Consider the following 12136-nt stretch of genomic DNA (forward strand, 5'->3'; position numbering starts at 1 on the left):
AAGTTGCGGTCAGATACTAATAAAGGTGACTTTACAGCTCTGCGCGTGTTTATCTTCAAACTTGTGTGGTGTGCAGATAAACTGTCTGCTCTGCGAGTTTGCTTTATAGGTGTTTTTAAGTGCGGCATGGGCTCGTTTGTGCAGGTCCAGATACTCACCAAGTGTAACACACTGTCAGACGCGTGATCGTTTTGCTCACATGCACACTCCTAAAAGTGCAGTCTTTCATTTAGCTTTCAAACAAATGCATATAAAAAAATTTTTTTTTACTTTTTGTCAAACACACACACACACACACACACACATATATATATATATATATATATATATATATATATATATATATATACATACACACACACACAAAACCTCAGTCTGTCCTGCTTAAGCTCCTGTTCCTTGCAGGGCTCAGTGTGAGGCTAAGGGGATTTAGAGTATACAAGACTTACAGATTTATACTGACTCCATCTCTTGCTTTTCATCTCTCACCCCTCACACTTTGCAGGCCTACTGTAAAACCTGAAGTATAACTATAACATGTGAAACAGATGGAGCAGCAAGACGAGGAGAGAAGACGAAAAGTGGGGGGGGGGAATGTGACAGTAATCCGAGGAGCAAAAAGATGGTTGCAGAGAAAAGACAGGAGAAATGAGAATGGAGAAAAGAAAGATACGGAGGAGGAGGAGATGAAAGTGTTTTGGAGGCCTTTGTATGTGTACAGTCTAATATTTGTCTAAGTCTTTATGGATCTCCCCTCAAGTGGCAACTTAACAAGCCTGTTATTTTTCTGCGCCGGTTAACAAGCTACACAACAGGTTGCATGATGGTTGTGTGTGTTTGCAGTCTGAAATGTGCAAGATGAACCAACCCAGTTCTTGAAACTCAAATACAAATGGACAGTTGGGAAGCCCTCTGTTACTGTTTTCCTCTTGCGCACAAAAACACACACATATGCACACTTTTTCAGGCAAAGCTCATGGCACTCACTCAAAAATCTACTTCTCTCCAAATTAACTTCACGCGCACACGTACACACACTGGTTTATGCTCCGTCTAAAACACGAATGTCATAATGATGATCGTGCTAAATTCCACCTAAAAACAAAAACGTGTTTCTAATGAGATATATTATTTTTGTCTCTGCAGACGCAGAACAGGATGAAGCTGATGGCGGACAACTATGAGGATGATCATTTGAAGGTTTCATCCCCAAACTCAGAGCAGCCCAACAATCACAAACCCTCCCCAGACCAGGTAAGATAACTGCCCCGGACGGTGTGCATTGGCCAAACCAGTGAAATCTTTATTTTCTTTAATAATATTTGAATGAAAGACTTTCCAGCAAGTCATATTGCCATTTCTGGGCTATTGGATGTTAGCTTATTTCTCTTCAAATTTACTAATTAAAGTTAACCATTTTTTAGCACTATTACTTGTTCTGCACTCTCTATATCTCTGTTAAGTTTCCCTTTTTTGCTAAACTAACTTCCTGTTTCTGAACTCACGCTGCGGCTGGACTGAACTAACCGATAGGACGATGAGGAGGGCATTTGGGCCTAGCCAATCACATGCCTTCTTCCTCACCCTCAGTCCATCATTGTGTACAGAAGGGTGAGCGTCTTCTCTGTCTGGATTTGATCATGGCCATCGTTTCATTCGTCTTCCTTTTCTTTAGTTTCATCCGTGACTTTGTGATCTCATTCTGGCATCATTGTCTGTCATTTCACTTTATTTGTGGCCTCATATCGTTTTTTATTTATTCAGTTTTCCTCCATTCTTTCTAACATTGAAATCCAATCTTGAAATGCATCTTTTATTCTGTGATTCATCTTTCCTTTCCTTTTCCCTTCAGCCATCAAATCTTGAATTGTGCTTCATTTGTTCAATTTCTCATCCTTAAATATAATTTCATCCTCTCATGATAAGGATTTCTTCCAGTTGGCATTCTCTGAACTCTTTTTTATGATTTATTTTTTTCCCTGTGCATTTTTATACCCATGATTTCATTATTTCAACCTTCATTAATCTTTTGGATGATTCCCTTGTTCCCCAAGTCTACTTGGGTCTTGCCTTTGGTTTGATATTGTAAGCTTCATGTGTCAATCATATGCCAACTGAGACCATATTCTTATTCAAATCAACTGAAATGTGTGATGTAGTGTTGGAAATGTGCACCTTTGCTAAACTGCTATGTAAAAAGTATATTTCTTCTGTCAGAAATGATGAAAAGAAGGTTTTTCCTTTGACCTTGCTCCTGTGTTGTTTTTTTAATCATACAATAGGGGCTTTCCAGTATTTCAAAAGCCCAAAGGTCATTAATTGTAGATGCGTAACAAGATTCAACTCAAGAAAGAACAAAAGACACCCAACCACAATACGTCTAATGTAGAGCAGTCTTTCTTAAGAAAAAAGAAAGAAACCTGAGCATTGAGTAGTGCAAGTGTTCAGGTTTCAACGCCAAACTGGCAAAGTCACTTGTTCCCATTAAACTCTTGAAACAAGTGAATTGGAAATTTTTACACATTTTAAGCAATTAATGGTGAAAAGGCTCTTCTAAGTTTAGTGGTTATTAAAAGGCATCCAAACGGTTGGATCTACTAAGACCACAGTGCAGAGACGGCACCACATATGAGCTGCACATGCTGCTTTTAGTGCAGCTCAGCTGCTCCAGATGGATTTCCCATTGGGATGCTAAAAGCCCAAAGGGTTCACCATTGGATCTAAGTTTGACCCTGGTTATTAATTAGCGGTAGCACCTCCCTGCTGAGAGAGGCAGCACACACACAGCTTATACTCTATCTCCTTTTCTTTCTGTTTCCACCTCTCTGTATTTACATAGCCACATGAAAACACACTCTCTTGGTGTGTAAGATTGGTAATTTGCCATAGCACATTTCATCCGCACAGTGAGTGATTGTGTGTATTCTGTGAGGGGATTTTGTGCTGCAGCTGGACAATGAAATGCTTCAGAGACAACTGCTGCTGCACAGAAACACAGGGGAGCACTCTTAAGACACATCAGGCATTGTCAAGGCCACTTCATGGTATTTTGCTTTTTCAAATAGCTTTCAGATTTATTAGATGCATAACTACACAAAAAATAGTAGAAAATGTACATTTTATAAATTAGCAAGTGTCTTTTTCAGAGTTTTTTAATGTGTTTTAAAATCTGTCACCATTTCTATGGAAGTGAAAGTGATATTACATTTACATTACTTATTCCTGAGATGTTTTTTTGTAAGGTGGATTAAACAGTTTGACAATACAGTCTAAACATGTAATTGGTTCAGCTTGTTTGGCTGTTGGTTAACAATCTAGCATCCACAGTTTTAAAGACATCATGTTCAGATTTTGTGTGATGGTAGATACCAGAACAGCCCGAGATGATTTCATTTTGGTGAAATGGTCACGCTCTTCGGAGAGAGTTGTGCTCTGTGAGTGTTCTTGTTTTCCTTATCAAACAAAACAGTTTTTCACACGTCTTGCCATTTTTTTCCCCCATCTCACAAGCCCAAAACCCTCAAATTAATCCAGTTACAACAGCGGTCCCCAACCGCTGGGCCACGGACTGGGCCACGACCCAGTCCGTGAGTCGTTTGGTACTGGGCCACGAGAGTTGAGGTTCGGGTGTGAAATTTATGGTTTTCAGGGTTTTTATTGGTTTTTAGCATTAACTCGGGTTACCTGGGTCTTTTCCCGTGTGTTATGAATAAATCTTATTTTTTTCTGGTACCGGTGCTGGTTTTATTTTGTTGTATTTATCCACAACACCTTAAAGGCCGGTCCGTGAAAATATTGTTGGAAATAAACCAGTGAAATACGAATACAGAAGATCCAAGCTCCACAATGAACACCCGCGGACGACCAGCGGATTCAAACCCAGAACCTTAATGTGAGGCAAACACTAATGCTGTGCAGCCTCTTGTATAGTGTTTGCGTATTCCCCCCTGTCTGAATGGGTTCTGTCTGGGTACTCTGGCTTCCCCCTACAGTCCAAAGACATGTAGGAGTGAATGGTTGTCGGTCTCTCTGTCTTAGCTCTGCAACAAACTGACGAGCAGTTTTACAACCGGATGATACATTTGCTTGGCAGTTTAAGAGATCATCTACTAGCCAAGACTTCATCGGTTGGGTCACTGAGATAGCACTTACAGAGCAGTGAAAGCCTACACCCACTACTGATGCTGATGCTGGACAAATATGTGCATTTTTGCTGGTGTGTATTTGTCTCAGAGGGTTCTGCGGAGGAAGAAAAGTCTTGATTTCACCATATAATGTGGCCATAGAGGTTTTTTTTTAATACATCCCATCAGTGAGGCTAGCTGAATGTCTCTCTATGGAGTTCTTTCATAGAACAGTAAGAATCTGGTAGGCAGGCAGGGGAGTCTAATAAAGAAGCACAAACACACACACACTGACTCACAGTGCTGTATAAAGTTATTTCTCCTTTGGGATTGTTTCATACTACAGTAAGATACTGAGAAGCCCTGCGGACCCATTAACCACACACACACACACATTGCATATGTTGGCTATTGGAGGCTGTGTAATACAAGAAAAACATGTATACCTTAATGAAAGTCTTGCGAATACTTTCAGTGGTCTGTGTTCCTGTTCGTATTTTATCCCATAATTCCTCCTCCATTTTTCTTATAATAGAACTTAAAGAAAAGGAAACAACTCGTGTTATTTCTCTCCTAATGTCTTCCTCATATCGCCGTCATTCCTTCCATTCTTCGTGTCTGTTTCTCATTCGTCTTGTATTTGATCCGCAGAGCTCCACTGCAGGTCTGGAAAGTGTGGACAGTGATTTTTTTTTTTAAGCTTTCTGACAGAATAGTATGAATTACAAAGTGTGAGAGGACAGCTGTTACAAATATGTTAAGTATGTTTGTAGAGCAGTAAAGCCAAATTTGGAGAATTTTCTTCAGATATTGCCATATTACACATTAGTCTGGGAGAGATAACGGCCTCACTGCACATCTGCCATCAGCAAATATAACTCAGAGCCAAAGAAAGAGGGCTTGAAATGCCGAATGTGTAGAATCTCTTCAGCCTTTTAACTCCAAATGTTGTCGTTCCCTCTCTTTCCTTCTCGGTCTACCTCCCTTTCTCCTCCAGAGGGAAATGTTCAGTAATGTATTTTGTAATGGACTGTAACCTACTGGCAGGTCCTCCCTGGAAAATACTGTAACTGGAGCCATTTACAAAGCTGATAACCACCATGAATGAGTGTGAGTGTGTGTATGTATGTTTTTCTGTGTCGGAACCTATTTGTGTCTGCATGTGTATGAGTGTGTTGCGCTGACTTGTGCTACCACACATTTAAAAGTGTATATTTTATGTGTTTGTGTGTGTTAGGGTTAGGTTTAGCTGCTGGTGAGTATTGGCGATTCACTGGAAAAACACAAAATTGCTGAGACTTTTTCTGTCAGTTGTTTGTGCAGCAAATCAGGGAAGACTCAAAATCACAAGTGACAGCTCCTCTGATGTACTGTCACTTTTCATTGTTGCGTCAATGCCACTAAAGAATGGAGTACAATTTTTTTTCACAAAATCCCTCCATCCAATCTACTTTTGATGAACTTAACCTCAAAAGGATTCTCAAATGCCAGAGCAATTAAATTATGTTTTTGTCAGTGTTTAAGTGATAACCAAGTAAGTATTTTATAGTTAGAAAACATGCTAAAAGTGACTAGGACAAGTAGGCAACAGGTAAGCGACTGCTTAAAGCTGTACTCCAATGCTGACGCAAAGGTGCTCGGTAGCTCAAGCTGGAAAACATGGAGAATTTATTCCTAATAATTTTCAAAGTTTGTATTCTCTGTACATTTATTGTACTCTGCTACAACCCAGAATGTGCATTTGGCACAAACTTACAATTTAGACCCAATAGCTGGGTCAGATCAAGGGCACATTCTCACCATAAACAAACTACTCTGGAGTTCATTTGGAACCAGGCCTCCTCCAAAGGGTCTTGGTGCAGTTGATTTGGTTTTGGCCCTAGTGCGATTATCATGTTCATATCTGCACAGATGAATTGCACCAAGAGGAAAAACAAACCAGAGTTAACGGACTAAACAGGGCAGGGGTTAAAGCAACCTTGGAGGTGAACAACAAAAGGCGGGAAAGGAAACAGATTATCAATTCTACAATCAAAACCAAGATAATCTTAACTCAGACAATAATGTTGACTACTACTGGGAGATATAACCAAATGGACAATGTAGCAGATGTACTGCCTGGTACAAGATGAAGCTTTAAATGGGTGGGGGTATAGCAGTTTGAGTATACTCAATTGTACATTGCTGTAACACCAGGGTGATGGACAACTTTTCAGCAATAAAAAATGGAACAAGACACAGAGACATGGAGCACAAGTAAAGTCTAGACTTGACTAAGCCTGCATGTTGCAGAGAAAATACAGGTTTTCCTTACAGCTTGCTGCCTGGGGAATCTACAAACAGTAAAGCAACGGCAAAAGAAAATGAAGAAACCAGAACAAGATTACACTGCAATGACTCTCGCTGTACCATTACAATTAAGGCCTCAGTAAAGTTGTGCATTCCTGCTGCTGCTGCCAACGTGTTTCAAAAGGCACAACTTTTATTTTAAAGATGAATGGTCTCTGCATTCAGTTTGTGTCACACATTTTCAACTTTCATTATCGCTCAACAACTAGTTGGGGAGCGTTTGGAGATAGGTGGGCATCGTCCATGAAAACTAAGGTCGACTTCAACAATTCACAAGTGACCCAAGCAGGCACAAGGAGGTTTTTGGCGTAGCACCATGTACCTCTTTGTGACCAGTTTCACCCTAGCCAGTGATGGCTGACACCGTGTTGCCAGTTGTTTTAAGAACTTTGAGTATCTGGGATAGACACACACACACACAGACAAGCAGAGAAAAATAAAAATAAATAATATGCAAAATAAAAATTAAGTGACACAAGATCAAATTGAGAAAAATATAAAAAAAATGTAAATGAAGTGTTTGGCAACACAAAAACAATTATTATTTTTCCTGCTATATTTATCTGATGATGTCATATCATTTATTTATTGATGTTCACCGACTTCACCAAATAACATTCTGTGTAAAATGAATGTATATAATCAAACCCCAAACCTGAGGCAAATTCACATCGATATTTGTAGTTCTTGTGTGTAAGAAGTGAAGACGTGACGAGGTTAAAAAGTGGAGGAAGAGTTTAGAGAGAAAGATGTTACTGCGCTGAGGATCCTGTCAATGAAACACATGGGTTGTGTTTGTGTGAGGGTATGCTGAGTGACGATGAGCACAGCTCGCAGAGTGTGGACAGACGCTGCTGGGATTAAATATACTTTACCCACACACACACTAACAGCCCTCTTAAAATGCTTCCTCTGCACTTAAATCGTAGTATTCCCCAAGGAGAACAGTGTGTGTCAGCACGCCTTATCTCTGTGTGTGTGTGTGTGTGTGTGTGTGTGTGTGCGCGCGCGTGTGTGTGTGTGCCCTGGGAGGTCTCATGTCATGCGCCCAGAATGCATGTATCTGTTTTGCTCATCTGCACTTATATAGTCAGACGTTCAACAAGAAATGATGCTTTTTAAAGAGAATCGTCTTTCTACTTCTGAGTTCATAATAGCCATTACCTGTGGATTGGTGGGGATTAATATGTTCTTCCAGTATTCTGTTTACTCGTGAGCATGACAGTCTACCAACAAAATATGTTTTTATATATATGTTCACCTCTTTCCTCTGTCTATTTTTCCATTAATTAATTCGTCTTTCATTAATCTAAATGTCTGAATTAGCCAAAACTAATTTTACTTTACACCGAGGTAAACTTTGCCCTAAACATACAGTCTGTGGTGTCTGAAATCATATTTTCAATTATATTATATTAAATTATATTTTCTTGTTTGCAATTTATTTGAACTCCTACTACTTCCAAGCACTTTGCAACTTGTGTGCCTTTGAGTTTTGGTATATATTTCTCCTGTTTGCTATTCATTCCTCCTGTCTACTATTTATATTTTATTCCGGCACAGTTGTACATGTACAGTGACAATAAAGGGCTATTCTAGTCTATTCTATGAAATCTGTTTGTTTTTTGACCCTGTAAAAACAATTTTCCGGTGTTAAAATTTCAGTTTTGTGAAAAAAAACAGCTACAAAAAATAAAAACAACTGATTTGTAGGGAAGTGATTTGAGAAGAGGTGTGCTATAAATCAAGTTCAACATAGCCAGGCTTTTTTGTGTTTTTGTGCCAGGCTCAAAAAAACCCTTAAAACTCTTGTCAGAAAAGAGCAGCTCTCTTTTTTTACCTGGCTAAATCACCATGGTAACTATGCTGAACATGTTTTAAGCGTATTATAGGTTCTCTGCTGGGGGATTGTGTCTTATATGTGCAAATTGTTAAGCTGTACTTTACTAGAAACTGCTGAAAGAAGCACCGCATCATCAGGGGAATGTGTGTGCATTAACTTTTTGAAAGCAGTCTCAATTACACATCCATCAGTGCCTCATCAGGCAAGCTGTAAGAAGACTTTTACCAAGCTAACAAATACTTAAACTATGCATATATCACTGGTATTTTTATTTGATTTGATTACTTTTTTCAATTCATGAGATTATTTCAGTTAATTGGATTTTTTTTATGTTTAGTTTTTAGTTTTGTTTCCATAAACTACAATAACCTTGGTGCTCACAGTGGATCAGCTGCTGTAGGTGCAGTGTTTGTGGAAACTGAGCACATTGTTTTTCTTTAAATGAACTACTTTAAATGGTTTTCTCGGCTGAAAACTGCCCATGAGGGTCTTCTTTCAGTCTCAGCTACAGCTGTGACAGTATGCAATTAAAAACAGTGCACTGATCCTCATTATTAGAAGCGCTTTCTCTGGCTTTCTCTCAGTGTGCCTCTGCTTCATTTTCTTTGTCTTACTCATCTTACATTTGCCCATCACTGCATGTCCATCTGGCCTAGTATTCTTGCAAAATCGTTATTATTATCGTTCTTGTTTTTTGTTTTGCTATTTTTCATACAGTAAACACATAAAAGAATACATTTTCTGTTTTCCTCCTTCAGATTCTTTCTCCTCTCCTGGATCTTAATCAGAATCGCAGTAAGCTGAAGCTGTACATCAGTCACCTGACCTCACTGTGTCAGGAGCGAGACCCAATCATATTGCAAGATTTTGCCCCGCCCCCCGCCTATCACCGCTCTGACTCCGCCTCCTGGCATACGCAGCTGCACAGCATGACGCAGGAACAGGTGAGGACTCCTGGGTGTGTTCTGAGTGAGAGATGAGAGGAAGGAAAAAATGAAATGCAACGACATCAGTCATTCCTGCGGTTCAAAAAAAGTGTTTGTGTGTGTAAGAAAAAGGGGGGAAAAAGAGCGAGAGCGTGTTCTATTTTTGAGAAGCGTGGAGGGAAAAAAAGCGATAATATTTAGTCGCTCCTCATTTATCAATTCTTTAAAACTCTCCACTGTGTGTGTTTGTGTGCTTGCCTTTACATGCTGTATGTGTTGACATGCACGAGGTTGCATGCTTGTTCTTGCTGTGAGTGTGCAGATGTGTGTGTGTGTGTGTGTTTGCATGTAGGAGTAGGGGCACACACTTGGGCTTGCCTGGCAGGTTTTTGGCGCTGCTTTTGACATTATTGAAAAGATTTACTCCAGCAGGTCACCTGACGACAAGCGCCTGGCTGCGGAACAAAAACCGTTTCAGACATTTTATTTTACTGGGAGTAAACTCCGTTTCAAGCTTTTGGCAGCAGGGAAAGGGTTGGTTCATATACAGTGCAGAGTAAGGAGGGTAGAGAAGTATATTTATTTCACTGTCAAAAGAGTTGTCATCTTTGAGAGGGAGGAGAGCAACGGGAAGGGAATCAAGGATAATGAAAGAAAAGGTGAGGCTTCGAGAAAGTTACAGAACCACTGGCCAACCTTGCTTGCTTAGATGTTGCTGCATTATCATGGCAACCAGCTGTGTTTTCAGATATTCAATATAAACAGTATATTATTAAATTTAAAAAATTGTGGCCCTCTGCGGCTTCCCCTGTCTCCCTCTCTGTCTTTTTCTCCATATTGAAAACGTATCAGGCAATGCATGGTCGCTACATGTGGTATGCATTGAAGAACGTAACTTTAGACACACTCGCAGAGCTACGTGACAGAGTGTGTGGTTGGGGTACAGCGGGACTAGTTTTCTACAGTCTGTATGAAAGCCCTTTTTGTGTCTTAATGCAAGGAAATGTCTCCGTTAAGCACAAAGTGTTTCAAAAACGCTGCTGCGTGGTGTCGATTTAAATAAACTTTCGATATGTAAAATTAAATTCTCATTTAATCACAGGTACATTAAATGAACAAAGAAATGGTCTGGAGGCCTTTCGTGGACATTTTTCACCATCAGCCTGCTTTCATAAAAAAAAGCAGACTGTTCTGTGGTCTAGTGGCTGAAGATCTACATTTTCAAAAGAAAAACATAGTCTATTAAAACTGATTATGTGGGCAGCTGTGAAAGCTTATCTAACGAGGCTGAATGTAGCCTGCAGTATTTTATTCCTAACTTATATTTATAAAAACATTTTCAGAATATTGAAAACATTTGTACCAAACTGCGCTCACGGCCACATCCAAGTCAAATCTACAACAGAGGAAAAAAGAGCTTAATAGACCAACCTACCCAATTCACCGCAAATGACTTTTTTCCTTTTTCGCATTAACCATTTTCATGGCAGGGTGCAATGTTTTGATTTTTGTTATTTTGCTGCAGGGGCAAAATGAACTCCTAGAATAGAGTTACAAAAAAAATCGCTGTGCCTGTCTTTACTGTAGTCAAACTTATCCTTGCATTATTATAAAGTAGCTGTATATGTGGTGATTATCACATATACACGTGAGGTTACCAATCGTCATGTAACATAAAGCTGAAGAAGAAATTTAATACCTGATGTAACTGCCCTTGAAGTGGAACTTTGGTACTTATCCCTTATTTTCTGTCATACATATGTTGATGCTCAACAATGTGGCCAAAGTTTCAAATAATGGGGTCAGTATATCTTCACATAATCCACGCGAGCCACAATTTAGACTTCACTCTGCTATAAACACTCTGTTTTACACTGCTGGATGTGTAGTTGGTAAAGAGAGAGCGGATATTCTTAATATAGTCATCTCGGGCACACAGCTCTGGTTTGGCACAGAGGGCCCACACACCTGCTGCTCAAACCTTCTGTTTATGTGGATCAGCCAACCAGAACGAAGCTAAAGGAGAGGTGGAGGAGCTATATTAACTTTTTTCAGAACTAATTTAGTAACTAATAAGCTCTCCTTTAACCTGTTTGGATTTTTCCATAAAAAAACAATAAAGCCTTTACATGAATGTCTTTTAATTCCTGCACTGGGAAGTGAGGCTGGAGTTCATGAAAAGCTGAGCTAAAGGGCCCTATAGATGTTAACTCAGAGGTGGCTTAGACTAGTGACAGAGTCCTCTGTACACCACCACTGGAGATCAGTGTGTTTAGAAGTGGGTCAGCTGTTATCGCGAACATGTTTACAACTCTTTCAGAAAATACTAATGGTGACTAATGTGTGAGGTACAGATCTGTTAGAGGGATGTGGTATTTAATGCTAAAGAGTGACAGTGTTACTGTGAGCTCCTTTGAGGGTGTTTTACTCATAAAGGTGGGAAGACTGTTTTACTGTGGATGGACAATAACTGCTGTGCTTCTCCTTTGAGCCTCTTGGACACATCATTAAATTCATAGAGAAAAAGCCCTGAGTGTTTCACTCTCCTCTGTGTGTCCAGCGTGGTGAACTGTTGTGTGGTAGAGTTCATATCTGCTGTGCTTTCCATGCAGCCCCACAGATTTTTTTTATTTTATATTGGATTAAATTGCGGTTCTCTTGCTTTCCTTAGAAGTTAATTAAGTTATTTTTATGCTGTAGACAAGCCCAAAGGGTATTTATTCCTAAAAGCCTGTCTTTCTTTGACATCCTTAGTGATGTGTGGCTAACTGTTGAATAAGCAATTACACCCACTCCCAACCCTGTTTGGTCACTGGAAGCTTTAAGTTATGAATGATGCTCTGGTGTGTACTGAGGAAAGTGTTTCCACACTGAGTACAGCAGAGACCAGGGCT

General features: G+C 39.7%; 1 protein-coding gene across 5 annotated transcripts in view; it reads left to right on the forward strand.

Moving 5' to 3' along the window:
* The window catches only part of LOC146650000 (ELKS/Rab6-interacting/CAST family member 1-like), a 148622-nt gene that overhangs the window by 115278 nt on the left and 21208 nt on the right, over positions 1 to 12136 (forward strand). For 3 of the 5 annotated variants that reach the window (XM_085387895.1, XM_085387896.1, XM_085387897.1), the window contains 2 exons: positions 1147 to 1254; positions 9075 to 9260. In XM_085387895.1, the coding sequence (XP_085244021.1) occupies positions 1147 to 1254; positions 9075 to 9260 (294 nt within the window). Of the gene's footprint in view, positions 1 to 1146; positions 1255 to 1533; positions 1647 to 9074; positions 9261 to 12136 lie in introns of those variants that run through there. The other 2 variants (XM_085387898.1, XM_085387899.1) reach the window with 1 other exon arrangement.

The sequence above is a fragment of the Rhamphochromis longiceps genome, linkage group LG17 (genome assembly GCF_057381845.1).
Source record: "Rhamphochromis longiceps isolate RC_006_pf linkage group LG17, R_longiceps_female_GT1.1, whole genome shotgun sequence".
In the NCBI taxonomy this organism is placed as follows: domain Eukaryota; kingdom Metazoa; phylum Chordata; class Actinopteri; order Cichliformes; family Cichlidae; genus Rhamphochromis; species Rhamphochromis longiceps.